At 36.0% G+C, this 15,091-nt stretch overlaps 1 protein-coding gene across 6 annotated transcripts in view; it reads left to right on the plus strand.

Moving 5' to 3' along the window:
• The window catches only part of wdr17 (WD repeat domain 17), an 83,784-nt gene that overhangs the window by 39,532 nt on the left and 29,161 nt on the right, over window positions 1-15,091 (plus strand). For all 6 annotated transcript variants that reach the window (XR_010006410.1, XR_010006411.1, XR_010006409.1 and 3 more), the window contains exons 6-12: window positions 189-311; window positions 2,238-2,425; window positions 4,405-4,573; window positions 7,284-7,375; window positions 8,335-8,417; window positions 8,572-8,658; window positions 13,073-13,237. Coding sequence is in view for 3 of the 6 variants with exons in the window: in XM_008111842.3 (XP_008110049.2) it covers window positions 189-311; window positions 2,238-2,425; window positions 4,405-4,573; window positions 7,284-7,375; window positions 8,335-8,417; window positions 8,572-8,658; window positions 13,073-13,237 (907 nt within the window). In the remaining 3 variants the exon portion in view is untranslated. The remainder of the gene's footprint in view (window positions 1-188; window positions 312-2,237; window positions 2,426-4,404; window positions 4,574-7,283; window positions 7,376-8,334; window positions 8,418-8,571; window positions 8,659-13,072; window positions 13,238-15,091) is intronic.

The raw sequence follows: 15,091 nt of genomic DNA on the forward strand, positions 1-15,091 counted from the left end.
CTGCTTTGTTTGAAGAAAAGAATTACTAAAGAGATGATCCACGTTCAGTTTTTTTATCTATAGAAATATGAATAACTGTTAACACAAAGATCTCTGAAAGAATTAAGTGTATCACTTGTTGTTCAAATTATTAGATTATGTATCATTTGGGCTTCAATCAGAAATGAGTTTTGTCCTTTATAATCCAGATTCTCAAGTGGGTGTCTTGCGTGTTTGGAATGTATCACGAACAACACCAATAGATAATTTTAAACTGAAGAAAACTGGTTTCCATGGTTTACATGTTCTTAGTTCTCCTCCAAAGAGAAAATGTAAGTATTTGATTTTGGTTTTTCCTCTTAGAGAATATGTACCAAATCATTGCATTAATGTCCCCCTTGAGTTCTGCACTTGTATATTGTTATCTCTTCAACACAATATGGATCAGTAAATGGCTGTATAGTCCTTAGGAAACCACAGAGATTCTTTCCTAGCATTATTGGAATACATCAAAGATTCTCATAAAATAGATGTTTTTAAAATGTGATTCTTTATATATTGATAAAGGCTGCCTTGCAAAGTTTTATAAGCCCATAACTGAATCCCTTCTAGCTTTGCAAAAGGAGCGACCCTACATTCTGCTCCTCCTGGCTAAAATCCTGGAAGATACTATTACAATCCTTATTGGTTGTTTTGTTTGAGGAGTTACAAAGATTAGTGAAAGGGCTAAGTGCCAAACTAGACATGGAAATAATAGCAAGAATGTGGTTAGGTGCCTCATGACCGATGATGATGATGATGATGATGATGATGATGATGATGATGATGATGATGATGATATCATCATCATCATCATCATCATCATCTTTATTTATACCCCACCCACCAACACCTCCCATAGGGAATCGTGGCAGCTTACAAAATAGCACACGATGGTGCCATTTGTTGTTTATTCATTCAGTCGCTTCCGACTCTTTGTGATCATTGCTTCTTGGTCATTATACAGATTCCTCAAGAGACAGACAAGGTGACTTGGTATCCCCATACCACCAAGAACTTGCCACAATTTATTATGATTATTATTATTAACCTTGCTTCCATCAACTGCTGACTATAGGAAATTTGCTAATGAGTCTATCTCTTCTCATTCCCACTGTTAAAATCTTGATCCCTTCTAATCTCCACTTGGTCAGCATTGCTTTCCAGTGTTCATTTCCAAAGTCTTAGGATTCATATTCAGTTCACTGCTGTAATAGCTCCCACACACCCACCATTGTTTCCCGCTTCTGATTTTTAGCCCACCAGATGATGTTGGACTGTACCTTCCACCAACCCAAGGCAAATAATGAGGGATGGTGAGGTTTTCACTCTCAACTGTTCCTTGAGGACTACTAATTGCCTGACCTAATGCAAATGTTCTGGAAGAACAGCTTGGAAAAGCTGACATCATTGCAGTGTGTTATTTTGCTCAGTGCAGTTACAAAGGCCATATCTCATAGTATAATTAGTAATGAACATATTCTCTGTGCTCATTTTTGCTGTTCATTTATTTTCATACCTATTTACAACTCATTGGTGGTCCCAAATTACTAAATATCATTTTGAGTATGAAGCAAAAACTCATTTATCTTAACTTTTTTTGAGTTTGTACTTAATGAAAAAAGCAAAAGCATGCATTACCAACTTGAGTATTAAAAAAGGCTATTTATCAATGACATCCAAATAAATGTACTTGGTACAAATAGAGCTGTGAAGAATCCATAGAAGGGTAGATATATACTGGAGGGTACATCTATGCTATAGAATTAATTCGGTTTGACACCACTTTAAGTGCCAGAGCTCAATGTTATGGAATCATGGGAGTTGTAATTTTACAACTCTGTCAACGAATATTGGTGCCTCGCCAAACTACAACTCCCAGGATTCCACAGCCTTGAGCCATAGTAGTTAAAGTGGTGTCAGACTGCATTAATGTTACAGTGTAGATGCACCCTATGACAGCTATTTAAAAACAGTTATCAAACATACAGAATTAAACTGAAACTCTCAGAGAGACACCCTGCAACAATTCTTAACACAGGTTGACATTTTTGTAATAGCTTTCATTGTTACATCAAGTTGTAATTCAAGTGACAAGTTTGTGATTAATTCCATAATATAGCCTTCTAACTACCAGGGACAGGTGGTCAATAATACTGTGTTTTTTTTAAACTGGAAAATATAAAAGGGATGCTAATATGTTTTATCTTTTAATTCAGCATGTTCTTCACAGTCTCCTTCTAAAAATCATCACATGTCATCAACAAGCGAAGCTGTTCCGCCCCCATCTCTTACTCAAAACCAAGCATTTTCTCTACCCCCGGGACATGCGGTGTGTTGTTTCATGGATGGTGGAGTAGGACTTTATGACATGGGAGCCAAAAAATGGGATTTTCTTAGGGATTTGGTAAGTTTGCTGGTTTTTGATATGTTGACTAAAGTTCAGTTCACATATTTAAAATCATCCAGAAATTAGTCTTTACTGTGGATGTACCTGCAAAATATTGGGTGTGATTTTAGTCATGATTGGACACATGTTTCTATAGGGGAAATCGTTTATATTTTCAGCTTCTACAGTAATCAGATATGAATGATTCCCAGATGTTTGTTGCATTCATACCTGGAGATGAAGTGAATCACCTCATGGAAGAAAGTTACAAGTTTTGTAAACAACCTTAAGATAGTAATCCACTAAAATAATTGAGAAAATACAAGTAGTTTTCAAAATAATTGCAAAAAAACCCTTTTGAATAAAATATTAAGAAGAATATATGGCTCAGCAGTACTACATGCAGAAAAGACCTTGGAGTTCATGTTTATCATAATATGAACATTCTGCAGTATGATGAGGCAGCAAAGAAAATAAATGTTATTTTAGCCTGCATTAGTTTCAGAGTTGAGGGAAGTAGTAGTCACACTATACAACTGTCCTTCTACGTATTTAGAGTTCATTTTCATAGATCTGATGCTGTCTCCACTGCAAAACATATAAGGAAATGTTGCAGAAACTAGACATACATGTAAAGAGAAGACAAAACTACATGATTACATTCTTTGAATATCCAGAGGGTTGGACTCAATGGGCTATGAGCCCCCCTATGACTTTGTGATTCTTTGACACATATCCCAGTTTGGTAGTTTCTAATAGAGGTTGATATGTTTTAAAAAATTGGAAAATGATCAAAATGGGTTTCTTGAATGTCAGGAAGCCCTATTGAAAAGTACCCTAGACAGGTGATATTTAGCAGTTCAGATCTTATTTCATGAGGGAAAAACCCACAGATTGTTTGTGCTCAAAAATGATATCTAAAATAGCATTTTCCTTATGGAAAACATTGTGTGCAGAAAACAATATTTCTGTGCACAAAACAAGTTTGCTGCTTAGAAAGGGTTTTTTTTACTCCAAAAGTGTATTTTGGTATTGAAAAGACTATTCTGCCCTATTTTTATTGGCATAAAGTGCATCCTGAACTGCACATAGTCTTCCATAACTGTGCACTCTGACAACTTCCACACAGCAAGAAAAAATGTAAAGAGTTTCAAGCAGTGAGTGCTTTTGAAGTATTTCCAGTTATAACTGGAGATAAAAAAGAAGTGTCAAGCTGGAGACTGCAATTTTTAGAATGTTTTTTATCCTTATCTGATTTTTCAAAAAAGTATTTTCCTGTTATTTTAAATTTCAGTTTCATTTGTAGTGGACCATACATTACAGTGTCTTGACTATACTTAACACATATCTTGCTCACCTATATTGTTGGCTAAAATGATTATTTGAAAGTTGGCGAGGTCTGACTAGTATGACTATGAGAATAATATTACTCAATGCACTTTATGTAACTGACATAAAATACAGCAGCGTGAAGGATGACCACAGATTTAGGGCAATGTTTTTAGCAGTTTTAACAATTTTGTTGTATTTATATGTTTTATCTGTTTATTGTTTAATGATGTATTTATACGTGTGTTTTTACAATGTGGCACGGTGTCCAAAGTGTCCAATTTGTAAACCACCCTGAGTCCCTTTCGGGGTGAAAAGAATGGGGTAGAAGTATAGTAAATAAATAAATGCACTTTCAATCCAAATGCAAGATACTTTTATTTTAAATCCCCAAATACTTTGGAACCCCTGGACCTTTAAGTTGTACTTTCTCCCATACTAATTTAAAAAAGGACACACAGAGTGTTTGCGTGTGTTCTATGTTTGTATATTGCCGTGGAACAGCAGTATAAATACTGGAAAATCAGTAATTATCTCTTTGTTTTAGTATTTGTTTTTTTCTTCTAGGAGATAAGAAACTATAGTAGAAATGTCAACAGATAAAGCTTTTTAATTAATGAATATAACATGTAAAACAATTCTTACAGTGGAGCTTACTTTTGTTCTAGGGTCATGTTGAAACCATCTTTGATTGTAAATTCAAACCTGATAACCCAGACCTTCTAGCCACAGCATCATTTGATGGAACAATAAAGGTGTGGGATATAAATACTTTAACAGCTGTCTACACCTCTCCTGGTAATGAGGGAGTAATATATTCAGTTTCATGGGCTCCAGGTAAGAAATTTCTCATCGATTTCTGAATAGCTTATATCTAGCCTATATCTGTATCAGGGCTGCACAACCTGTGGCCCTCCAGGTGTTTGGGACTGTTAAATCCCAAAAGATCTAGCCAGCTTGTCCAGTGATCGACAACAGTACATGTAAAAAAGATCTTGGCATCCTCGTGGACAGCAAGTTAAATATGAGCCAACAATGTGACGTGGTGGCTAAAAAAAGCAGTGGGATTTTGCCCTGCATAAATAGGAATATAGTGTCTAGATCCAGGGAAATAATACTACCCCTCTATTCTGCCTGGATCAATGACTTCAAACAACAGGAAAGGAGATTCCACCTTTTTTTGTGTCAGCAACAACTCGAGAAACTGCAAGTCACTTGTGGAGTGAGAGAATTGGGTGTCTGCAAGAACGTTGCCCAGGGGATGCCTGGATGTTTTAACCATCCTTGTGGGAGGCTTCTCTCATGTCTCTGCATGGAGTTGGAGCTGAACATTAGGAAGAACTTCCTAACTGTGAGAGCTGTTCAACAGTGGAACTCTCTGCCCCGGAATGTGGTGGAGGCTCCTTCTTGGGAGGCTTTTAAACAGAGGCTGGAGTCGGGAGTGCTTTGAATGCGATTTTCCTGCTTCTAAGCAAGGGGTTGGACTGGATGGCCCACAAAATCTCTTCCAACTCTATGATTCTATCATTCTATGATCAGGAATTCTGGGAGCTGAAGTCCAAAATACCTGGAAGGCCTCAGGTTTTGCATGCCTAGTCTATAGATATCGACATATATATAGAGAGATATATAGATATAGATATAAATAGTTCTTCTCTGTTAAGATTTTCCAGAGATGTAGCATTTCTAGCTTACTTAATGGATCAGTGGTTCTCAACCTGTGGGTCACCAGGTGTTTTGGCCTACAACTCCCAGAAATCTCAGCCAGTTTACCAGGTGTTAGGATTTCTGGGAGTTGAAGATCAAAACATTTGGGAACCCACAGGTTGAGAAGCACTGAAATAGACCATAGTTATCTTACCAATCTCAGTTAATGTGTGGCAGTGGCAACACTTCATAGTGAATAGAATTTAAGATTTAATTTAACTGCCTGAGGTTGTTATTTTGCACTTCATTTCCTCCACAAAACATTGGCATACAAGACAAAAAGAAATTCTGCAAATCTTATTGTATTTCCCCAAATTAATAGGGCATGATTTTTCAACATTCATTACTGAGATCAGTTCTTAACCAGTTAATGATAAATCCTTTGCCAATCAACCTTCCTAGTCTTTTTTTCTTTCTTACTTTCTCTCTCTTGACCATATCAACTAGCTGACACACATACTCAAGATCAGTCTCCCACTTTCTCTTTCATCCCATCCTTCAATTTTATCTCTTTCTTTTATCTCTCTCTGTCTTCCTGTCTTTTATTTATCTTTCAGGCTTACTAGGCAGATATACCAGTTGGGTCCCCTTTCCTTTCCTTTCCTTTCCTTTCCTTTCCTTTCCTTTCCTTTCCTTTCCTTTCCTTTCCTTTCCTTTCCTTTCCCTTCCTTCTGAATGGAATATTGGAAAGTAAACCATCACATTTCAAATGACTTTTCCTTTAGGGGTAATTTCAAATTACTTTGCAATGTGAAGTTGGCCTCCCAAAAATGGTCGTTGCGGGATATTTTAGGGAGCAATGGGAGATTGTGGAGGACAGAGCTGTCTGGGTTCTGCATCACCATTGGATAACACATTGGGAAAGAGGCATAAATGATGAACCAGTGTACATGACTTTTGTTGAAAGGGAAACTCTCAGGTTCAAATCTGTGAATCTGGGGTGCAAGAGAATAGAAGAAAACATTGTCTAAAAACACACCAGTGAAACAGAAGAACAGTTTATAACTTCCATTTTGACAACATTAAAGTGTTGAAACTATACATATGACAAGCAGAAGATGTTTTTAATATGCTAGAACTCCTATAGAAAAAAAACCATGAAGAAATCACATTCTTTTTCTTGTTGAGAGAAAGTGAAGCATATAGTTTGGGAGCCTAGCGGCACTACAATTCAAGAAGGTGTGGTTTTAAATCACTTGACCAGGGACTACTTTGACCAGGGACCACTCTCCAACATTAGTACCAAAAGGGTTACGAATCAGTTTTTGATCAAGTTTTTGATTTGGTTTGGTTGTCTGGGGTGCTAATTCAGAAAATTGCATTGATTAGACCACATCAGCTCTAGTTTCTGATACAGAACATATGCCATCTGCTCACCCACAGAAAGCCATATTTAATAATCTAGAGCTGATGTGGTCTATTCAATGCAATTTTCTGAATCAGCACCCCAAATAACCCCAGGAACAGGCCTAAACACAAAAACACCAAGGTGCCCCGCTTCCAGGTGCCACATGGAACGACTCTGCTCAGGGGGAGGGAGGAGGCGGAGAAACAGTTGTCAGGAGCTTTGTTGTTGTGCCTTTCGTGGGTAGTCAGCCTCTTCTCTCCCAACATCCCTGTTGCTTCAGCACTTTAAGAGGGTTTTGCAAGACCAGTCACTCTCATTGCAACGGTATAGTAATGGTGAGATCACGGACCATATTTTAGTTCTTGGGGACCGCTGGTGGTCCATGGACCACAGGCTGGGAACCACTGTTTTAAATAGTACACTATTGTTAAAGAATAGAAGTTACATGTACAATCTTCTACCGCTGTTTACTTTATCATTTCTTTCCCAAAGGAGACTTGAACTGCATAGCTGGGGCAACTTCCAGAAATGGTGCTTTCATCTGGGATGTTTCACGGGGCAAAATGATAACCCGTTTCAGTGAGGTAAAATAAATCTTGCTTTTCAATTAAAATTTTTTTTAAACTCCCAATAATACTTCTTCATGTAAATCAGAATGATGCTTTATTATGGGAAGTTAAAAATCTAACTACTGAACTACAGTTGAAACTTCTTGTACAGTAGAGTCTCACTTATCCAACGTAAATGGGCCGGCAGAATGTTGGATAAGCAAATATGTTGGATAATAAGGAGAGATTAAGGAAAAGCCTATTAAACATCAAATTAGGTTATGATTTCACAAATTAAGCACCAAAACATCATGTTATACAACAAATTTGACAGAAAAAGTAGTTCAATAGGCAGTAATGCTATGTAGTAATTACTGTATTTATGAATTTAGCACCAAAATATCATGATGCATTGAAAACATTGACTACAAAAATGCGTTGGATAATCCAGAATGTTGGATAAGTGAGACTCTACTGTATGTGTGAAAGCAAGGATGGATATAATCCATTCGAGATGCATGCAGTCCATGGATCCTACCAAACAGATTTTTGTGTTTTTGATAAACTTCCAATCAGATTTTATTAATAAAATGGACCAAGATCCCATATCAACAAGTACATAGGGGTTACCAAACTTAATGTGATCTCAACACAAGTTGTGATTTCAAATGCTTGCATAGCAGCTTTACTGGGATCTAGAACTGGTTTATTGGTACATTTTATTATAACTAATGGCTACCAGTGGAACACGCTATTTAATATTCTGGTTTCTTTCTTCCTGCAACCAGTGCCAGTCTGGATTTTGTGGCAATCTGCCTTTTATCACAAGGAAATGCATTATGGGAGGGATATATACTGTACATACTAGATTCAAAGGCTAATGGAAAATACTAGTAATCATATTTCGAAAAAAAGGTAGATCATAACCAAATTTATAAATAAGAGAAAAAGGAGTGAATTATTTCTTATTGATAGGCATTTTACATTTTTTGAAGCATGGAAAGAATGGAATCTTCTGCATTGCATGGAGCCATAAAGATTCCAAAAGGATAGCAACCTGTAGTGGTGATGGATTCTGGTGAGTGATCATTTCGAGACAACTTCAGCATTTGCCAGAAATGTTTATCTATTTTGTTTTTCATAAAGTATAATTAAATAACATCTCTGAAATGTTTTTTACATAAAACATATGCAAGCTTCTGATCTTTATTTCTGTATTGCCATTTGTTCAGTATTATTCGAACCATTGATGGCAAAGTTCTTCATAAGTACAAACATCCAGCTGCAGTCTTTGGCTGTGATTGGAGTCAAAACAACAAGTGAGTTACTTTTCTGTAAGCTTTCTCCTATTATTTATCTCATAATTTCAAATACTAAGTTATAAAACAAGCTTGTAATTGCTGCTATGATTTAGTTCAGTAATACAGTAGAATCTCACTTATCTAATACTCACTTATCCAACGTTCTGGATTATCCAACACATTTTTGTAGTCAATGTTTTCAATATATCATGATATTTTGGTGCTAAATTCGTAAATACAGTAATTACTGCATAACATTACTGCGTATTGAACTACTTTTTCTATCAAATTTGTTGCATAACATGATGTTTTGATGCTTAATTTGTAAAATCATAACCTAATTTGATGTTTAATAGGCTTTTCCTTAATCTCTCCTTATTATCCAACATATTCACTTATCCAACGATCTGCAGGCCAGTTTATGTTGGATAAGTGAGACTCTACTGTACCACAAATTTATTAAAATTTGTTCTAGATTGAGCCAGTTTAGAGATGGCATTGTTATGCCCTTCAAAACTACTTAACACTACAAAGTTCTCTTATGTGTGAATTCCAAATATCTTTTGTCTTTCCATTTGGTTTGTTGATTGACGGACAACTGATTTTTGATATATAGTTGCTTACAAAATTGTATTAAACCTTACCTGGTAATCTATTTGGGACCAGCTGCAAGAAGCATTTGCATCAGGGTTAGGGTTGACTTCTAATAATAATAATAATAATAATAATAATAATAATAATAATAATAATAATAAATTTATTCTTATATCCTGCCCCATCTCCCCGAAGGGACTCAGGGCGGCTCACAGCAATAATAAAAACAGTGACAAATTACACATTGTAAAATCAAACATGAAAAGCAGTCATACAATCAATACATACATCACATGTTAAAAACAAGGAGCTAATCTTTCCATTTTCTAATAATAGTATCTGGTAGTACTGTGTTAATGTGGGACATACTTCACATGTAACTGCATGATCTTCTACCATTCTATTCCTTACTTTCTTCTTCTTATCATTTATATAGTTCAGATAGTGTGCATAGCACTTAACATGAGTGGCTTACAATTGTTAATTTGACAGTTCCTTGCCTTCAGGCATATGCTCTAAAAAAAGTACACACACAAAACAAGAAAAATGGGCATGGCAATGGGGAAAAGGAGTAAGTCCAGAAGATGCTAGTTGCTCGTCTCCCTCTTTTTAAAGACACTGTCCAAACAAAACAGTTGCCTTAAGGCGCATATTTAAATGGATGCATGTACATCCATAGGTAAGGAAAAAATATTACTCTTAAGTTCTGGATGCCTTTAAGGTCAGCCTCAATGGAACACAGAACTGAAGCATAAAAGAGAATGGAATAACTGTATTGTCATTGTACATCATACAACAAAATTAAACGCCATCCCCAATCACATTATATATGTACAAATTACAAAACAAGCACCCATCCTTTCACATTCTAATTGCTATTGCATATCCCCTAACTCTGGCTCTTCTGTTTAGAAATGGAGATGAGCGCCAACTTCCAGAGTCGGACACGACTAGACTCAATGTCAGGGGAAAACCTTTACCTTTACCTTACACTGCTATATAAAATCCCGATTTTCTGCTTTGAACTAGATTATATGGCAGTGTGGACTGATATAATCCAGTTCAAAGCAGATAATGTGGATTATTTGCTTTGATAATCTGGATTATATGGTAGTGTAGAAGGGACCTTAATGAGTTTTCTTGGAGTGCCAAACTTTGATGTCCTATTTCTACCCATTTTTGTTCCCTTTCTTTTCCCCAGATCTTTATGGTTAATATTTTTCCTTTAGCTTGCTGGGTTGAACATAGTTGTTGTGAGAGAAGAGCCATGGAGTTTTGTTTACTTGTTTAGCAAACACAAAGATGACTTTTCCTTTTGATACCTCTTTTGTCTCATTATAACAAACAAAAATAGTTTGCTTTATAAGAAGAGAAAAGAGACATTGATTCTTCATTCCCTTTTGTTTGACCAAGTCTGCCTATAGTTGCAGTTGCAGAATAATAGAAAACAATTTCCATTTGAGGAAGCTTTTTTAATGGTCAACTTTTATTTCCTGACTCCAATAAAAATAACAAGAGTTTCTCTAAATGGAGCAACCAGAGCATATCAATTCCCCTTTGCTGCATAATGCTTCATGGGAAACAGCATGGATTTTTTTGTCTCAATGTGTTATCATTAACTGGGATTTCAAAACTCATAATGGCAAAAACAGTAGGACTGTGGGATTATTTTTATGCTGTTATTAAGAAGAGCAATCACTGTGCCAAAGCAAGTGGCTGCATTTTTAGAAAATTGCTCGCTAGTGTGCAAGTAAGAATTTTGCAGAATGCCTGCATTATACATTTAGTGGTTTGTATGCTTGCTTATAATTCCCAGACACATGTACAGAGGAAGAACTGTTTAAAGCTACAGACAATGCAGTTGCTGTTGCCCGTTTTTGGTCTAAAACTATTTAGCAGCTTGTGATCCCTTTATTTTATGAGTTTTAAACTTATTTATTATGCAATGCTTTTGACACAAAATAATAAATACATTTAGTTTTGTACAGATTATACAACAGAACACGACTCTGGGAAACTAAAAAGGTCCATTTGGGTATCTAGAATTAGATGCTTTTTGCTGATTCCTATATTGATGAAATTTACTTCATCTTTGTGTGTGTTAAAATAAAATCCATATTAAAAGCAAATAATTTTTTATGGACTGCGTTTTTATTTCCAGTTGAAACATTGTGCCCGGAACATTGTGCTAAACAAATATTCAGCAGTTAAAAATAAAGTTTCTAAAGTGCTGAAATGTGTGAGCCCCCCAAAAATATTAAAGGTTCATTAGAAAGGAGATAGAATAGGAACCCTCACTATAACAAAGATCTAACGACATTATTTATGCACAGGCTCCCCTTCTTAGGCAATGCACTTAGTGTTATTAATTTTGTCTATTAGTAGGGGAAAATTACCCAGAAACACAGCAAAGCATCCAAAATACAAAAATACACGATACTTATAGTTGAGCATTCAGCTCACAGCAAGCAGAGTGTGAAGTGCCATGTGGCTGTAAAGAATTTAGAGCTTAGATAGCAAAAATCCAGAGTTCAATCTTTATAATTACACAAGGTTTATTTATAAAAATAATAACTGCATTTCTTAATAGTAAATAACTGGGTCCTAGCTACTCTAACTAACTCCATCTCTTCTAGGGTTCAAAAGAGAGGGAAAATCTCCAGGCGTTACATGTCTCCTAACAGACAAGCAGAGAGAGATCTCAATACACACAGCACACATGAAGATGAAAAAGTAGAAGTCATAGACAAAAGTATCCATTCTACATAACAATCAGAATGAGAACAGAAACAAAAAGGAGAAAAGAAATAGATACTTTCTAACTGCCATTCTGGAGTCATAGGGGAAGGGATTTCCCTCAGCCTATTCTAAGTGATCTAACTACTCCTCATTGAGGACTGGAGACTTGGGCAGTGTGGGGTTGAATTCCAACACCTAGCACATGTAAAATGGATATTGAATGGTAAGATAAAGTATAGTATAACTTTCCAATAGGTAGTAATGCATCACTGAAATACCAGAATCACAGGAGTTGATATAACAGTAGAGGTTTTGTGTAAAGTTTTGGGCCTTTCTTCTGTCATGGAAAGAATCATAGGTTTGTTTGAATAAGGATTTTAAAATAAATAGAAAGATGCAGAGATTGGGAAAGTTGCTTTTTTGAACCACAGTTCTCAGAATCTCATCACAATGGTATCATATACCACAGGGAATTCTAGGAGGAGTTTGTTTGAAAAAAAGAACTTTTCCTGGTTGTAGAAAGATGGATGAGAAAGGCCAAAGTACTGCACAATCTCACCTCCCCCCTCTGCTTTGCTGATTGGATGAAGCGTTTGTCCATTAGAGGTAACAGCAGAGATGTATCTATTTCAAAAACAATAACTGAGCTCCCGGTGGCACATTGCGTTAAACCGCTGAGCTACTGAACTTGCTGACAAAAAGGTCTGCAGTTTGAATCCGGGGAGCAGCGTGAGCTCCTACTGTTAGCCCCAGCTTCTGGCAACCTAGCAGTTCGAAAACATGCAAATGTAAATAGATCAATAGGTTCTGCTCCAGTGGGAAAGTAACAGCGCTCCATGCAGTCATGCCAGCCACATGACCTTGGAGGTGTCTACGGACAATGCCGGCTCTTCAGCTTAGAAATGGAGATGAGCACCGACGGACATGACTAGACTTAATGTCAGGAGAAAACCTTTACTCTTACCCTAACAAAGCAATAGTTGAATTGAACATTTGAAATAAAAAGAAATGCAAGAAGGCTTCCAAAATATTGCATTTTTTCTAATTCTATAGTCTAAATTTTAGTGACTTCTACAACTGATTGCTTTTCTTTTTGCAGAGACATGATAGCTACTGGATGTGAAGATAAAAATGTCCGTGTCTATTATCTAGCAACTAGCTCTGATCAGCCTCTGAAAGTTTTCAGTGGGCATACTGCAAAAGTGTTTCACGTAAGATGGTCTCCTCTGAGGGAAGGAATCCTCTGCAGTGGTTCTGATGACGGGTGAGCATTCTGGGCAGAAATTGTGGTGGTGTGCAATATAAACCTTTAGTTTTTATTCATGACTATAAAGCCATTGCTATTTGGTTGTATGGCCTGTTTTTAACTATAATCTGTTGTTGTGCTTTATTACTTTTGTACTTTAGTTGAGTTGCTTCTGTTAATCTTGTTGTTATTTTATGTTAATTGGTGCTGTTTATTGATTTTTTTTGCAAATTTTGTTGTATCCTATGTGTTTTGTATTGCACTTTTGCTGTGCTATTTTTTAAGCTGCCTGAGTCCCTTTTGGGAGATGGTGGCGGGATATAAATAAAGTTAATCGTATTTATTAATTAATTTACTTATTTATTTACAGTATTTATACCCCGCCCTTCTCACCCTGAAGTGGACTCAGAGTGGCTTACAAAACACACATACGGCAAAGATTCAGTGCCGATTATACAATTAACAAGGACAGACATTAAAACCTTTAATTCAGTAGAGGATAAATTGTACTTGATGTTAATGCTGTTCAATTTTTAAAATAATTTTTGACTAACATTCAAAATATGATTATTCAATTTTATATCCAATTTTTCCTGCAAAACATGTTCTTAAAATAAAGTGAAGGATTGGTCTTCTTAGAATTACCCTGCTCTTATGTTCTGAGAGGACCTGTATTGCTGATGTCTCCTAAGCTCTTGCTGTACTTAGAGATTGGTTTAGTAATTAGTGGGATGATGGTGGAAAGTAGCATGTTGAACCTTGCAGGGAAATATTAATTGTTAGCTAAATCTAGAACTGCTCAACATGCACTTGATGCATCATGATAGCTGTGGCTTTCTTGGCAAAGGGTCAGTTGCCTTCCATCTGTGTACTATGATCAATCAAAGCTTTGATTAATTCATAAAAATGCAGTTGCTGTAAAGTTTTATTTTAAAAAATATGCTACCTCCATCTTTATTCACTTTCCTTTAGGTCTCAGCAAAAGCTGGAAACATATATTTTACTTGTATAGAGATGAAAGTTTGGGGAAAAGTCACCACTGCTGGGTGATTTTCCAGCTGTCTAGATTTATCTGTAGGGAACAAGAGAAACAATGTAGAAAAACTGAGGCATTGTGAGGGTTATAATTGTTTTTATTACTACTACTACTACTACTTCTGCTTCTGTTTAAATGTTTTTCAAAATAAATTGAACATTGCCCAGAGTCCCACCTGAACGAATGTTAAATCAACTTATTCAACCGTAATAAAACAAAAAAAATCACCAGTTGCTGGACCTCTATAGGGTAGCAGGGATTCTTTTTTTAAAAAGCTTTTTTTAATTGATAAATCAAACCATACAATTTGCTATTCTGGACACGAGGTGGCAGGGAAAGTATAACAAACACATATACAATGACTCCATTAAGACTGAAAAATCCACAAATTTGAAGACCACTGTGAAGTTATTGCATGAATTACAATGGAGTTTTTACTGGAACCAATAGTTAAGGCTATTTTTCTTTCTTTCTAATTATTGCAAGGAAACTGTCACCTTTTATTATTAACAAAAAAATAATAGTAAGATTTGTTGATATTCTAAAACACATTTTCTTGAAAAAATATGTATGAATGAATACATTTTATATTTGATTTTGCATTCATGTATGCTTTCCGGAATGGCTTCCAAGCATTGCAACATTCAAACATGCAATCTGGAGCATTTCAACCCACCACATGAAAATAAACGATCACTGCCCAACTATCTGCAAATATCTTCCTGCATTACCAGTATAGCAGGGCTTCTTATGTCCTTTCTACTCACAACCACTCCTGCCCAAGTAATGTTTATGTGACCCCAAGTATATAGGTATATAAAATAAGTTTAAAAATC

The sequence above is a fragment of the Anolis carolinensis genome, chromosome 5 (genome assembly GCF_035594765.1).
Source record: "Anolis carolinensis isolate JA03-04 chromosome 5, rAnoCar3.1.pri, whole genome shotgun sequence".
NCBI classification, from domain to species: Eukaryota; Metazoa; Chordata; class Lepidosauria; order Squamata; family Dactyloidae; genus Anolis; species Anolis carolinensis.